At 33.9% G+C, this 15,124-nt stretch overlaps 2 protein-coding genes across 4 annotated transcripts; one reads left to right on the top strand and one right to left on the bottom strand.

The window, feature by feature from the left end:
- Positions 1–1,863: 1,863 nt before the first annotated feature.
- LOC142517847 (protein LATERAL BRANCHING OXIDOREDUCTASE 1-like) lies at positions 1,864–4,267 on the top strand. Its single transcript, XM_075620333.1, has 4 exons — positions 1,864–2,316; positions 2,457–2,704; positions 2,891–3,218; positions 3,919–4,267. The coding sequence occupies exons 1-4, from the start codon at positions 2,065–2,067 to the stop codon at positions 4,168–4,170; spliced, it is 1,080 nt and encodes a 359-aa protein (XP_075476448.1). The 5' UTR covers positions 1,864–2,064; the 3' UTR covers positions 4,171–4,267.
- A 1,666-nt stretch (positions 4,268–5,933) lies between these two features.
- On the bottom strand, positions 5,934–13,983 carry LOC142517735 (cullin-1-like). Of its 3 annotated transcripts, none has more exons than XM_075620137.1 (20): positions 13,828–13,983; positions 12,693–12,877; positions 12,506–12,605; positions 10,964–11,149; positions 10,705–10,752; positions 10,420–10,623; positions 10,181–10,258; positions 9,955–10,044; positions 9,785–9,865; positions 9,615–9,677; positions 8,461–8,496; positions 8,301–8,387; positions 8,051–8,200; positions 7,921–7,976; positions 7,715–7,835; positions 7,459–7,620; positions 7,229–7,372; positions 6,919–7,137; positions 6,624–6,791; positions 5,934–6,532 (listed from the first exon to the last, which is right to left on the bottom strand). In XM_075620137.1, the coding sequence occupies exons 2-20, from the start codon at positions 12,830–12,832 to the stop codon at positions 6,431–6,433; spliced, it is 2,235 nt and encodes a 744-aa protein (XP_075476252.1). In that variant the 5' UTR covers positions 12,833–12,877; positions 13,828–13,983; the 3' UTR covers positions 5,934–6,430. The 3 variants fall into 3 exon arrangements, with proteins under 3 accessions (XP_075476252.1, XP_075476254.1, XP_075476253.1); XM_075620139.1 differs by having other exon boundaries at positions 12,693–12,841; positions 13,828–13,964; XM_075620138.1 differs by lacking the exon at positions 13,828–13,983 and adding an exon at positions 13,353–13,568.
- Between the last annotated feature and the right edge of the window lie 1,141 nt (positions 13,984–15,124).

Raw genomic sequence — 15,124 nt, 5'->3', positions numbered from 1 at the left:
AAGAAATATTACTGTTTTTATTTTTTAAAAAAATTAGTACCCAGCCCCGTTTCTATTCGAGATGTCAAAGGTGGGATGGGTAATAGGTAAAATTTTTCTTCATGAGACGGGTCTTAGATTTAGTCATAACCGTCTCATTGACATCTCTATCCAAATGCCAAATGTATCACGATTAATTAAGAAACTATTTAGAAATTTTCACCATTACTCCTATTCTGAAAGTCTCATACTTTTATATATTTATATTAAATATAACCTTTATTTTTTAAAGAGTATCGTGTCCATCGTTTCACGCATACCATGCATTTTACTTCTTTTTTTTTTCATTTGGAGTTGATCAGTATCCTACAATATTCATTCCTTTTGCCGTCTGTCTCTATATTCATAAAATGAATGTTATCTGAAAAACAATATTTGATCTTTAGACCGATGGAATGGTGTTGTCTCACCTTGCTTTGCATCCCTTTCAATTCTTTTGGTGGTTTAAGTTAATTATTTCCATTTGAAGCTATTTTTGATCAAATGAATCTCCTTCATCATGTTCGACATATAATTTAACAGTTTTTTGGCTGAGAGGACCTTTATCTAAAATCAGTGTTCCTCCACTGCAGTGATTTGCAACCATGCCATTTTTGTTCAGTTCGACTAATTTGTAAGTGGGATGACCAAATATTACAGTATTTTCTCTTTTTGGCTGTGCTTGTTTTGAATTGAACGGAACAAAAGTGACTCGCCCTAAAGCAAAGATTATAGTCCTAGTATGGATAATCTAAAGTTAAACTGTGATTTTTCGGATCAGATATTTATTTATTCACATATCATTTCTCAGTTGATAAAAATCCACACACACACATATATATATTTGAAGTACTAAGAAAAGATTACTATGCAGAGAATTCTGTCTGTATTATAATGTGAATGTCATTTTAAATATGCAAATCTACTTAAAAGATTGTTTGATCAATCTTTGCAAGAATTCTGAGACTTTCTACATTGCTTCACTTTGTGATTTTGCAGCAATATTGGATATAAGTTAGTCTATGTTCCATTGAGAGTAATAAAACATTCGAGGCTATCATAGAAAAATCTGATCATTACCGAATCGATTTGGAGGGAATAGAGTCATAGGAAAAACATAATTAAAAAAGATGACATAATTATATGGTATATTCCTAATGTGGGGTTCCAAATTTCCCCCAGAAAAAGGCACACAAATGGCCTATTTTAAGGTGGGTTAGGATCAATTGATTTGTGTTTGATGTATGAACTTGAGATGACTTTGATAGAGGAAGATTAACAAAATATTACAACAACTGAGACAAAAGCTTAATATAATGGTGTCCACAATTTCCGATTGACAAACAAAGAAGGATATGGAATGGTTTCAACATTATCCGAATGACATTTTCTCCCAAATAGACAAATGTCATCTATTGACCATGGAGACAGACATACTAGCAAATGGAGGAATTGGCCCCTACCCAAGTATCACTTGTCACAACTATATTTACTTGTAGAATATTTCATTTCTTGAATAGATTCTGTCCTTTTTCACAACCAAATTATAAACACCACTCAAATATTCTTCTTGGTGCTAATGCCACCAACCTTTTGTGTGGCTTGTAATTGAAATTCACTCATACACAACAAAATTCTTTGTTTTAGCTTTGATTATGAACAAGGTTATCTAACAGAGACAAATCATCTTATCAAATCACAATCTTTCTTCTAAAACATAAGTTTCTAAAAATGAATCTTGAGTACAGCAGAATCCACCAAAAAAATTAAAACCCCACTGTTTTCAGTTTAAAGAAATTCAGTCAATTTGTTGTTAATTTGTGAAAATAAATTGACTTTTTTAAAGGATTTGATCATAGGAATTATTTGACTAGGCTCTGACAAAAAACATGCATCACTAAAACTCGGAAAGTGCAATAATTTGGAACGGAACTTTCCATTTCTTTTATAAATAGACACTGTCCAAACTGAATAAACCCCAATCTAGACAACATTTGATCACCTAACTTGATACAACTCAAAATCATCACACAATCAATAGCTCCAATGTCTGTTTCTGATATCAAAGTTGGCCATATTGATGACGTTCAAGAGTTGGGAAAGGCCAAAATTTCACATATTCCCGAAAGATTCATTAGGGATTTGACAGAAAGGCCAAATTCAGATAACGTGATTACCTCTACAAATAATAACATTCCTGTTGTTGATTTCTCAAAACTTTGCAAAGGAAATATAGATGAAATTTGCAGTGAGATTTTGAAGATCAAAATTTCTTGTGAGGAGTGGGGGTTTTTCCAGGTATTTGCCTCAAACACTTGAATATAATTCCTATAAAACCCACCAAGACAGAATGGTTTAGTATTTATTTATCTGGCTTGGTGCAACACCATGGAATATCATCTAATATTTGACCGCTGTTTTTTTCAATTTCCTTGCAGGTGATAAACCATGAAATTAATTTAGATTTGCTGGAAAAAATTGAAAAAGTGGCAACGGAATTCTTCTTGATGCCATTAGAGGAGAAACAGAAGTATCCAATGATTCCAGGGACAGTTCAGGGATATGGCCAGGCTTTTGTTTTCTCAGAAAACCAGAAACTAGATTGGTGCAACATGTTTGCTCTTGGGTTGGAGCCTCATTACGTAAGAAACCCAAAATTATGGCCGGCAAAGCCATCCAATTTCAGGTAAAAACCTGTCTATGTCCTTACACATAATATTGTTTCTCTGCATAGATCACTTGTTCAGTAAGTTCACGTCAATGTAACTGAAATTCAGGTGATGGAGACCTTTTTCCATCATTCTGTTTCATCCCAAGACCTATACGAGTCAGCTTGTTATTGTTCAAAACTAACGCCTCCAGAATTTTACAGCGAAACTGTGGAGATATACTCCAGAGAAATAAGGAAACTGTGCAAGAATTTGCTCAAGTACATAGCTATTAGTCTTGGCTGCAAGGACGATGTTTTCGAAGAGATGTTTGGTGCGGCTGTGCAAGCAATAAGGATGAACTATTATCCAGCATGCCCCAGACCAGATCTTGTTTTAGGTTTAAGCCCACATTCTGATGGAAGTGCACTGACAGTTTTACAGCAAGGAAAGGGCAACTCAGTTGGCCTTCAAATACTAAGAAACAATGCATGGATACCCGTTCAACCTATTCCAAATGCTCTGGTCATCAATATTGGTGATACCATTGAGGTATGGTATCAAGCCTTTTACAGTTTCTTGTTGCTGCTTCCTAGTTCCTACCCTTCCTTTCACAAGTTTTGAGGCATATTAAGAACAAGTAGGATCAGAATTCCCCATTAGTTTGTGGGATTTGACGGGGTTGGTAAATACACGAGTACAATATGCTTTTCTAGCAACTTGTATTAATCAGTGTCACAAAGATGCAAATAATCTTGTTTGCAAGCTTCTAACCAGTTGGATGCGACATAATCATGTTAGAGCCAATCCTTGGATGCTATTCCTCTGCCAGGTGTCGTAGCGAAGCCAAGAATTCTTAATATTAGGAGAATACATTAAGTTGTCACTCTTTAATTTATATGAAGATCATCCTTGCTAGCCTCGGTCCCTCCGATGCCACTCCAAAATGTGTACTAGTGCTGGTGGTGCTGAATTGCGAATATCAATGACTAAACAGCGGTCGTCTGCTGGCAGTAAGCATACAATCAAATATCGGTTAACAAAATAAGTTTGAAAAGGTTATAGAAGTGTATCTCAGACCAAATAGTTCCTTTACTGATAATATTAATCGATTGCTATGGAAGCTATTGTACAATTGCTATATCATTTAGATCCAAAGCATAATAGGCAGCCAGTCACCTACTAACACTAAAATTTATCCCATCCGCCAGCAAAGTTACAGAAATATTATTCCTTATTTCATATATACCAGGTTCTAACAAATGGGAGATACAAGAGTGTGGAACACAGAGCAGTGACGCATAAAGAAAAAGACAGGCTCTCGATTGTCACATTCTACGCTCCTAGTTATGAACTAGAGGTTGGGCCACTTCGAGAACTCGTGGATGACAAAAATCCTTGCAAGTACAGAAGATACAACCATGGAGACTACAGCAAACATTATGTCACAAACAAGCTTCAGGGCAAGAAAACACTGGAATTTTCTAAAATCAATTATGTCTGAACATCAGAATAAAATATAATGAACTAGGACATGCTTAAGTAAATATATTCTGTCAACTTTAGTTCAAGGGGTTTTTTTTTTTAAAAAAAATTAAATATTATAAATCTAAAAAAAAAAATCAATCTATGAATATGAGGAAAATTACATTAATGTAATGATTCCTCGGATTTCAACTAAATCCAGAAATTCGAGGAATGATTTCTTGGATCTCGCAAAAAGTTGTTCTAAAAAGAATTTTTTTTTACTAAAAATTAACATTCGAGCAATATTTATTCGGATCAATGTTATAAATATATTTATACTGAAATGAGATCCCAATAATTTTTTTCCCGAAAAAGTTAGGCTAAAAAGTTTTAACTCATAGTGCTGCTACACCAATTCTCTAAGCAATCACGTCTATCTTTTTTCTTTTTTTGAGGATTTAGTCTAATTATTGTTCTGAATTGATCATATTCCCCTTCAATTTGTTATAGATTGGTCAACTTTTTTTCAAATTTATAATATTTTAATTAAAAGCCCTTGTTTCAAGTGATGTAACATATTTCATTAGTTACATGACATTCTCAGGACTTGTGAATAGTGTGATGTGAAATGCAAGTTTGTGATATAAAGTTTGATATATAAATCAAAAGATGCTCCACAATTTTGTGAATAACATCAAGATTTCAGTTATGGAAAGCAACATATTTAGTCTAGGAGAATGAAAATGGAGAAAAACTGCATCAGGTTGGTGGTAAGCAACTTCCCCTGATTTGATGATCCTAAGTTGGAATAGAGTGGGCCAGCAAGCCATCAAAGTCTCAATTTTTTATGCTTTTGTGAGACTATAATCTAAATGCAATTTTAACTGAATTTCCCATCTTTCTCCTCTTTGCTCTTTACCCCAACTTGCTAACTTTTATTGCTGCTTTTGAAGTTGTCTCAAAAATTCTTTTTAGGGTGTGATTTCAAGTACAATTCTTTGGCTTGTATCAAAACCCCACCCATATTTTAAACCTACCATTTTATTCTACAATTGCTCTTTTGTTCGTCCATTGAAAGATATTTGTGATATACATTAAAATAATATTAGTTTATCACATCCACAAAAATAATACCAAATATGATATTATTTCAGAAAAACTTATGCGATAGTCTTACTGGTCAATTTTGTGAAACAAATTTCCACCCAACCCAATTCATGAAAATTTTTATTTTTTAAAAAAAGTTATCACCCAACTATAAGAGATGACCCCAATTTCTTGGCTGGGAACCATTTATGAGGAAAACAAAAGACAAGCGTGCTCAACATATAATTGAAGACAAATATCTTTCCTCGTCTTCCACCCGATCCACACGACGACTTTTGGAATTATTTTCTACTCATCATTATTATTATTTTGCTATATCTAATCGATATTACGAATTCCTGGGTAGGCAAGAGGGACCCAAAAAGAACTTGCAAACCTATTAAAACTTTCATGATGATCAGAATTTTCAAAGAGTTGAACCCATCCAAAGGAAAAAAGAAAACAAATTAAAATTACAAAAATCCTTTCCCTCGCACATGAAAAGAGAATAGCAAAACTGAAGAAAGAACGTCTACAATGGCCGGAGAATGGAAGACAATTTCTCTAGGCTACGACGTAATGGGACACACAGCGGCACTAATCGAACGAGCACATAGGGTTCTGCAAAAAATGCTGTACAAGTGCATTCATTTCTCATTTTTTTTCGGTTGCCACAATCTGAAAACGTAGATCTAATTTTATGTTACATTAGACTAAAAGCTGAAAACTGCGAGAGTAAGCATTCAAAAACAAATGTCACTGAATCATATAATACAACACAAAACATCAATTGACGTGGTGACTGAATTAAAAGGCGAGAGGAATGTAAAAAGAGGTGGAGACAGATTTTACTAAATCGCTATATTTAATGAAAAAAGCTAATGTATGACCGGGGAAAGTATTGAGATGGACAACATACATGGAGGACCAAGCACGAAGAAAAGCAAGGAGCTGGATTTGTTTCACTGCTCAGAACAGTCAATAATACCTTCTCAATCCAGACCAACGTGTAGCGATGGCCCATGCCTGATTTACGTTATATTGTTCAAGATTTCTCATGCCTCCGAGTCTAACAAATCATCACAAAGTCACAAAAACATCAGGCATGTTTTGAAAACTTTTTGCAGTTTGCGATTGAAAGATGTCCTCATTCTGTTGAACTGTTCTGCAGCAGCAATAGATTTACAAATTCAATCACTAGCTGGCTTGAATCATGCCAAGTACTTGAACAAGTTGGGGTTTTCCTTGTCTCTTTCCAGATAGTCACGAGTGATCAAATCTTCAATCCTCTTCTTGATTGCTTTAACATCAGGCTTTGAAGTTACATTTCAGCTACGTCAGCAACTAAGCAGGAAAAAAATATATCCAACAGAAATTAATGTACACTTCAAGGGCAGAGGGTACCTTAAACATACGACCCAATTGCTCAACACACTCCATAACCAATTGCTGATATCCCAAAACTTTCCTACTCTTCATGATACGCACAATTGAGGCATCAATGGCATATCGTCTGTCCTTGTCAACATCCTCGATGACCTTCTTCTTCTCATCAACTGGAGGGAGAGGGATCTACATTCAAATGAAAGCAGTGAGAGAGTCAGGTAGAAATAAATCTGCTAAAAATTTCTACGCGTTTCTTCTCATCTTCTACGAGTTCTACTCTATCTAGCATAGGGATAATGCATGAGAAAATTACCTTAATCCTTCTCATTTTGTCAGTGAACTTTGAACTAAACTCAAAAACATCAGTCTGAGCAATAGTTTTGGTGTTTGGCTCCTTGTTCAGAATCCTATATTTGGCACATGAAAGCGAATGAAGCAGCCTAACAACATCATCGTCTGACAGGTTCAACTGATTCATGATTTCCTGGTAACTCAATCTATCTGAGGCGTTGAACAGAAGCAAAGCAGCAGCCTAGATAAAGGAACCACAGTTTCTAATCAATACCATATCCGGAAAAGAAATCATGAATAAATGTGATATGATCTTGGTGCTGGGACAAAACCTGATAGGTTGTCACGATCAGCTCTATTGTCTTAGGTTCAAACTTTCCGTTGATGTTACAAGTACCCAGAGAATATATCCACGTAAGTTTTCGATGCTTCGTTTTTGTCTGGTAGAACTCTCTAAATACTTCTACACACTTCACCTAACACAAGTTTTTCAAAGCAATAATGAAAAGAAAGTGGTATGATAACTTTGAAAACAAATAAGATACAGCCTAATGCAATGTACCATCTCAGCTGGAAGGTTAAGATCAAAGGACTTGTAACTTGGCCAGAAACCAGTAGTGAGTACAGTCACTGTTAAGTCAATCCCTGGATTAACATTTAAATTATTGCTGAGATATTCCTCAAAGCTGGTTTGATTTTCCCTTGCTAGTGTCAAATCCGTGACCTGGTATGGATGCAATGGAAGGAAATATAATGATGTCCTAAGTTGATTCACAATAGGTAACACCAGTCAACAAATCAGCAACAAGCAAGCTCACCATCCCCTCCATTTTTGATGTAAACTGACCACCACATTGCTGTTTCAACTTTGTCAGTATACTTCTCTCATGCTCATCATTAGCACTTTTATCAAATAATAGCCGCCGAGCAAGCTTTTTCCTATTGACAGAAGCCATTAAAAGAATAAAGTATGTCACATAATGAATGACTAAACACCAACAAACCAGTTAGTTACAAAAATCACCTATAGAATTCAGCAAATAAATCCTTATCACTGATATAAGCAAGCAATTTCACAACCTGCGAGAAGATTAGAGCCTCAATCATGGGCAAACAAATGTTAAAAGTGACAGTGCAATATACATAATACATACCTTCTCCAGTGTTTCTTCAATAGCTTCATCGCTCAATTTTTCACTACCACCCTTTTTGAGAATGTTATCACAGAATGTTGCCAGGAGTTCTGCACTGGAACTCCCAGCAACACCTTTGTTGCAAAAGACTTCAAAGGCCTCTTTAAGAGCCTAGAGAGAACAAATAAAAATGGGAAGGTTGTATAATACCTACTGCCTCTTCTTAAAAGGCATATGACAAAAATTCATGAATTAGTTTCATAATCCTAACCTTATGGAAAAGTGTGTGGTTTAAGAAACAGTCATTCACATATGCCATGAATTTGTCATGCAGCTCGATTACTCTTCTGACAAAAATCTGATTTCCGTACACTGGTTAATGCTAACATCTGAAAACATACTGAAAAATAAAAAAAATACGAAAAGCTTACCTGTTCTGGCAATCCAACAACATCTTTCTTTTCTGCCTGTAAAAGACACTTCTTTTAGTAAGATAAGTTTACAAGTATTAAACTATTACATAAAAGCTTTTGCATAATCATTCCATGGAAAATATAACAGAGTTTCCAGAAGACCTCCTCCGAAAAAAATGTTGTCACCAGAACTGGAATAATGTGCTACTTGGCGTTCTAAGGTCCAGCAGATATTATTTGGAAACCCAAAAAAATAATAATGTCATTCTGACATTTAGAAATTATTTTTAATAACAAATTCATGCCAGTCCACTTCAGACAAAAATGAAAGCTTTAACAGGAACCAACATTTTGGTTATAATTACGAGAAACCACTGAAAAGGTATGTGAAACGTTTTTATGGATTTCTTTGTCAAGTACAAAAATCTTTCAAACCACTTGTTCACAGGTTCCAATGTCTTCCAAGATTTTCAGAAATATGGATCGAATTGAACTTAAAACTTAAAAGATTTAGTTTCCATGACAAGTTTTGGATAAACTGAGAGCACCACATTTAGTGGAGGAGTTGATGTATACTGAATTGAACGGAATGCAGACTTTTCATTTGCATCTGCCAATTTAAATTAAATTTTCTATTGCAGTGGAAATACTTTAGGGGAAATGATAATTTTCACTAGTACGATCTAGCAAGAGATGATTCTAGTTTTAATTCGTGACCACAACTACACCTTTGGGAAGTATTTATCCATCTTCTTTTCTTCCTTGTTACTAAAAGGGTACATGTTGAGTTCTCCTCAGTTTGTTGAATTAAATCAACAACCTCACAACAATCATTAATCTCCCATAGAAATTCGAGCGATCATTAGAAAATTCTAACATCATATGCATGGAATACCCATGCAAGAGAGGCAGGCATGACGGTGATTCTCAGGCCTGAGTTTGTGATTGTTTTATTGAATAGTGTTACTACCATAATATTTCCATTTTTCTTCTCGAATGTAGTAATGATTTTTACACCCTTAAAATACCAGACTGAAACTATAAAGAAGATATGAAACTGTGAGCTCCACATAGCAAAAATGCAACTATTTTTACTGCTACAAAGCATGCAATCTATTAATCAAATAAATCAAACTAAAAATAAATGAACAAATTAAAGAAAGAAAAAAAACCTTCTTGTTACTTGCTGCATCTTCTGCTTGTTTAACCAGAGCTGTGCCCTCAGCAGTAACATGCTGCCATGGAAACATGATACGTTAAACTTCAAATGATTTTGAAAAGGTACAGGCAGCATGAATAAATAGATACTCATTACATAACTTAAAAAAGAAAATTTATGCACCTTCTTAAATATATTCGCAACAGGTTCTAAGCCCCGAGGTACTTTGGAGAAGAGTCTATACATCCTTGACAGATCCTCAACCTAACAGATTGGAAAGGCTATGACTTGCATATCCAACGCCATAACAAAAAAAACCAAACATGGAAACAAAGACTTCACATGTTAAGTACCTTGTCATCCCTAAGTAATGCATGACAACCTGAGTTCTCCTTTTCAAGCAGTAGGGTGGCATACACAGACAATAGCTCGTTTTGTGCTTTCTACAATTAAAAAAATAATGAATATTCAATTGAATCATAAGATCCTATTAACATGAACAATTTATTCGCGTCAAGACACTCAGAATGCTACACATCACCCACTTCCAGGACTCAATATCCTAGTGCAAGATCGAACCTCAAGCAACTTTGTCTCGCTACTTGAATGAAGATAATGCAAAACTCTGTCCTTCTCTCTTTTTAAACACTCCTCCGCCTGCATTTTCAATCCAAAATTTAGCAACGAAGTGCAAAAGTGGTAGGGTTAGGGACACCTTGGCTCCCATATTTCCAGTTACGTCAATGCATGTTGTGCATGTGTTTTTCTCCTTTAAATTCGAGGAGGATGGAGAATTCTGAGTCAAAGGGAAATTTTACTTTTAACATATAATCTGGACACGAATCATCTACAATCCAAGTGGAAGCCTTCCGAGAATAATAAGCTGCAGAGTCATTCAGCATTGCTGCTTCGAAATCATTCTCATACTCATTCATCTGACCCATTCCAATTTCGACAAAAATATCTAATACATTCTTCAACAAAGCTCGATCAATTTGCTCTCCTTCGCGCTCTTGATCAATCTGTCAGAAATAATCATATACAGGGTCCAAAAGCAAACAGAGATAGAAAGGCACCAAACAAAAATAATATGAAAAACATACCAGAGATATAACTGCGTCTCTTACTTTCCCATTTACCTCTAAGTACACCTGGGATAACAATCCCAATATTAGGCTTAAAAACCAAACAGGAAAAGGTAGGAAGAAAAGATGAAACAGAGCAGGGGAAATGTATAAGAAACAAATGCAGAAAAATCAGCTGAAATTTGTTTCCCCTTTTGAAGCTACAAGACAAATTTACATGTATATGAGAGAGAATAGAACAAGATATCAAGAAGTCATACAATTAAAAAGAATTTACCATGTCTCGGAAGCATGTCAAACCGACTTCTTTAAGTGCTGGGAGTGATCTTCTAGCTATGAAGTATCGATCAAGATAGACAAAGAATCTTGACAACCATCGAACCATGATTTTATGATTTAACCACCGGTTTACGAGTTCCCTCAACATAAACTCATCATGCTTCTCTCTCAATGAGGGTAAAACCTGTATGAAAATCAGAAATGCCAACTTATTGGAATGGTGGTACCACAATTAAATTCTAGAAACTTAGCAGGTAAACAAGCAGTGATAACTTAAGTTTTAAGATGAAGGATTAAATTTATCCAACAAATGTTTAGTTTGAATAGAGACGGACAACTTTATATGTCAGGGGTGTAATTTTTTAAAAGCTCAAGACCACTTCGTGGCATAGTTGAAATGAGATTGTCTAATATTGTTCACATAGTTTGATTCAGCCTAATGGCATGGAAACTTGTTCAAGAAAATGTATCTTTTTTTAATTAAAAACACATTGTTTTGTCACAAAAGTGATATTTCGTTGATCTTTTATTTTAAAAAATTAGATGCTTAAAAAGAACGGAACCAAATAATAGTAAAATGTGGTTTTTAAGCCTTTTACTTCAGCTTCCCATTAAAATAAATTTAAAAAGCCTTTTTCATATTAAATCTAAACAAAATAGCGTTTCTATCATAAAACAGAAAAAAAAATTCAAAAGGAAAGTACATAATAAATTGTTTCTTTTAAGCCATCTGCTTACATAGTCAACAAAAGATGACTATAGATCATCAACCAACTAAATGTCTCAATTCATTGCACAAACTGTACTTTTTTTTCCTATCTCATATTTAGGTAGATTTTGCACCCTGTTTGTCATCGATCAAACCTCCATGTGGTAAGAATGTAGGCCACTGAAAGGCAATCTATTACTTATTTCCTAAGACGCATTATATTTCAACAATCAACCCTAGAGTGTTATCCATCAGGATGAACTCCACATGCCTTGGCACTGACATAAATAAGGTTCTCTGCAGTTTTCTGCCATCTGGCAACTTAAAACCCACTCAATAACCATCCTCCAATCCCTAGGTAAGAAAGCCTTGTCAGAAAAGTAAAGGTTCTCCATAGTTATTTAAGACTGAATGTGCCTTGTGATTCAACAGATATCTTAATCGCTAAAGTTGCTGACGAGTTCAAATAACACGCATGAATTTGTCAAATCATAAAGACAAGTAGGATCAACAAACAATAGACACGAGATGGAGTAACTCCACGTCATTTGCATATATTTGTATGGAAACAAATGAAAATTGGCCATAATGTTAATAAACTGAGGCATCTGAAGCAAGGTTAACAGAGTTTATATCATGAAAAGACTGATCACATTTTAAGATTGTCTATGGAGGTAACTTGCAATGAAGGAGATTCTAATTTGGAAAGTTGCTTATTTTACAAAATATAAAGTAATCATCCCCAAAACACGGCAAACCTGTGGAGGCATGCAAGTATACAGATCTTCACAACGGTACATCTGTAACTATAACATCTGAATTGAACCTTACCGTCGATGTAATGTATGCTTCGAAAGCCTCCTTGTACTTTTCATACAATGGTTGAGAATAATCATGTGGGGGCTTTTGAGTACACATGTTATAAATTGTTCTGTAAATCAAAATTAGGAGACATGCATTAAGTACGTTAATTATGGTCTATGAAATCAAGAGAATAATACAAAGAACTAATTGATACGTGTAGAGCGTCATGTAGTCTTCTGAGCTGAACTGTGGCTCTGGTAATCCTTCCAGAATTTTTATCAGTTTTGTAATCCCCTTTTGCATAATATCCCATCCCTGTTCTAAATCAATGATGTTCCGCTGGTTCATTGACATCTTCTATATCTGGCCAAGATCAACAACTTAATTCTGATTCCAAACCTGACATCATTTAAACAGTAAAACAGATCAATCTAAAACAAAAATTATCACGGAAACTCAAATTTTTTAGACAATTCAATACAATGAGCTCGATAGCATTTGCAGATATCTTCATCTTTATAAAGAAGTTATCAGTAGCTTCAATAATAACTACGATACTAGGTACCCTTGACATACTATCATTGAGAATAAAAAACAGGCAGCTGAAATAAGTCTTAGGTAGTACAAAACAGACAAATGAAATAGGAAAATCAACGTAAAATTACAGAGGATCATAAATGACATGTAATGCCACAGCAAAAAGACATAAATTATCAAACCTAGAAAACAAGTATTTTTTAAGAGAACCATCACCCGGAAATCTACACTAATTCCGATCACAATATGTTACAATGCTAACCAATCTTATAAATCAGCAAAAAAAAAAAAAACTCACTACAAAAAACACGAAAAAAATATTGGATTTCACCATTACATGAGTAAGGCACAATACGCTCAAACGTTTCCCACAAATTTTTTTTCTGAAAGTCTTTCCTGAAGTCAAAACTCCCTATCAAAATAAATGACAAATTCATAAATAAAAATGATTGCAAGAGCATTTATTCCTATTAATTATCAATTACAGGAGAACTGAATTTATACTGTGGCCAAGAATTATCACCAAGACAACAGCAAACTCAAAATAAAATCACAGCAGATAAAGAAACACCGTCAAATATCCAAACATACCTCCCCGCCCAATAATCATACCAGTAACAATTCGAAAAATAAAACCCTAACAAGGAGTATAATGGCAGGCAAACACGATCAAGAATCATACTGATACCAGAAACACGAGACGATCAAACGAATCGCCAGCAGAATATACAAACACCAGCACCAGTACCAGCACACAATAGAAAAACGCCCAACACACATACATAGTTAATCTATACGCAGATAGAGAATACCTGAGAGGAGAAAATCTGAGCGAGAGGCGAGTGAATCTCTCTCGTCTATATTTTTTTCCCGTCTATATATGTATACAACATTATAATATATTTCCCCAAAATTCTATACTAGGGACTGCGGTCGTCCCGGTTATTGCAATCTGACCCCTAAACTATAACTGATGTTCATTTAAACCCTCATATCATAAAATCTATTGCGCGATCCCATTTCAACTATGAGATGACACGACTATTGGCAGGTGTAATTTAAATTATGAAAAATTAATAAATGTAAGAAGTTATGTAGTTATTTATATGATATTCTCTTTTGTCAATTGTATGAGACATATTTTATATTCGTCCGACTTATGAAAAAAGTATATTTTTATGTCAAAAATATTATTTTCACTCTATATATGAATCTAGTCAACTCGTTTCACATATATAAATTTGTGAAAACATCTCATAGTTATTGATTAGACAATTCATAGTTATTTTATCTAATGTACCAATCAATACTAACTCTATATATCAATTTAATTTTTATTTTAAATTATTTCAAATATTGTATTCAATTTGGGAAATATTTTGTTATAGTAAGGTTTTAAACTCGGCTTTTAATCCAAATATAGGTGGTATCTGGATGGACTATAAGTCATCGATAACTAAATCGAACAATACACAACTTAGGAACTAACTAGATATGTTCGTGTTCCAAGAACTATTCGATTTTTACACAAAAATTTCCGACTCGATTTATGAAAATGTATTAATTTTTTATGTTTAAATTAATATTTTCACGACAAATTAAATTTTTTTGTTAGTTATGTAATAAATAAATATTATATAACTTATGTTGATTTAACCGAAAAAATATTATAAATTTTATATTAAAGCATTTTTTTTCTACCGGTATGAAAAAATCGACAAATCTCGTGGAGATCAATGATAAATGAGATTTACTATTGATTTTATTGTTTTTTTAAAAAAGAAATATTAAACTATGGGTTTTAAACAATATCATATATTTTTGAAATTATAAACAATATCGTAAGTTTTTCTAAAAAAAATTATAAACAATGTCGTAAGTTGAGTCTCAGAGTTCTTAAACAATATTTGATAAAATAATATTTTCGAATATTGAATCTTGTGTTTGGATCGAAAGATTTGAGTCGATTTGATTTCAAATGCATACTTTAAAGCTATTGTATTTGTTTGTTCCAAAAAAATAATAAATGATTTGAAATTTCTTATGTTAGTTGCGTACATTTTTATGTTATAATTTCAAATCTACTTATCAACTTATGTGGTGTATTCG

This window comes from Primulina tabacum, chromosome 11 (assembly GCF_025594145.1).
Source record: "Primulina tabacum isolate GXHZ01 chromosome 11, ASM2559414v2, whole genome shotgun sequence".
NCBI classification, from domain to species: domain Eukaryota; kingdom Viridiplantae; phylum Streptophyta; class Magnoliopsida; order Lamiales; family Gesneriaceae; genus Primulina; species Primulina tabacum.
The sequence above is the reverse complement of the archived record's forward strand: the minus strand, read 5'-3'. Positions and strand labels throughout refer to the sequence as shown.

Coding starts and splice junctions, on each gene's coding strand:
- LOC142517847 (XM_075620333.1), top strand. CDS start 2,065: ATGTCTGTTTCTGATATCAAAGTTGGCCATATTGATGACGTTCAAGAG. Junction 2,705..2,890: donor GCAAAGCCATCCAATTTCAG/GTAAAAACCTGT, acceptor AGAATTTTACAG/CGAAACTGTGGAGATATACT. Junction 3,219..3,918: donor ATATTGGTGATACCATTGAG/GTATGGTATCAA, acceptor CATATATACCAG/GTTCTAACAAATGGGAGATA.
- LOC142517735 (XM_075620137.1), bottom strand. CDS start 12,832: ATGTCAATGAACCAGCGGAACATCATTGATTTAGAACAGGGATGGGAT. Junction 7,621..7,714: donor CATCAAAAATGGAGGGGATG/GTGAGCTTGCTT, acceptor CATCCATACCAG/GTCACGGATTTGACACTAGC. Junction 6,792..6,918: donor ACAAAATGAGAAGGATTAAG/GTAATTTTCTCA, acceptor ATTTGAATGTAG/ATCCCTCTCCCTCCAGTTGA.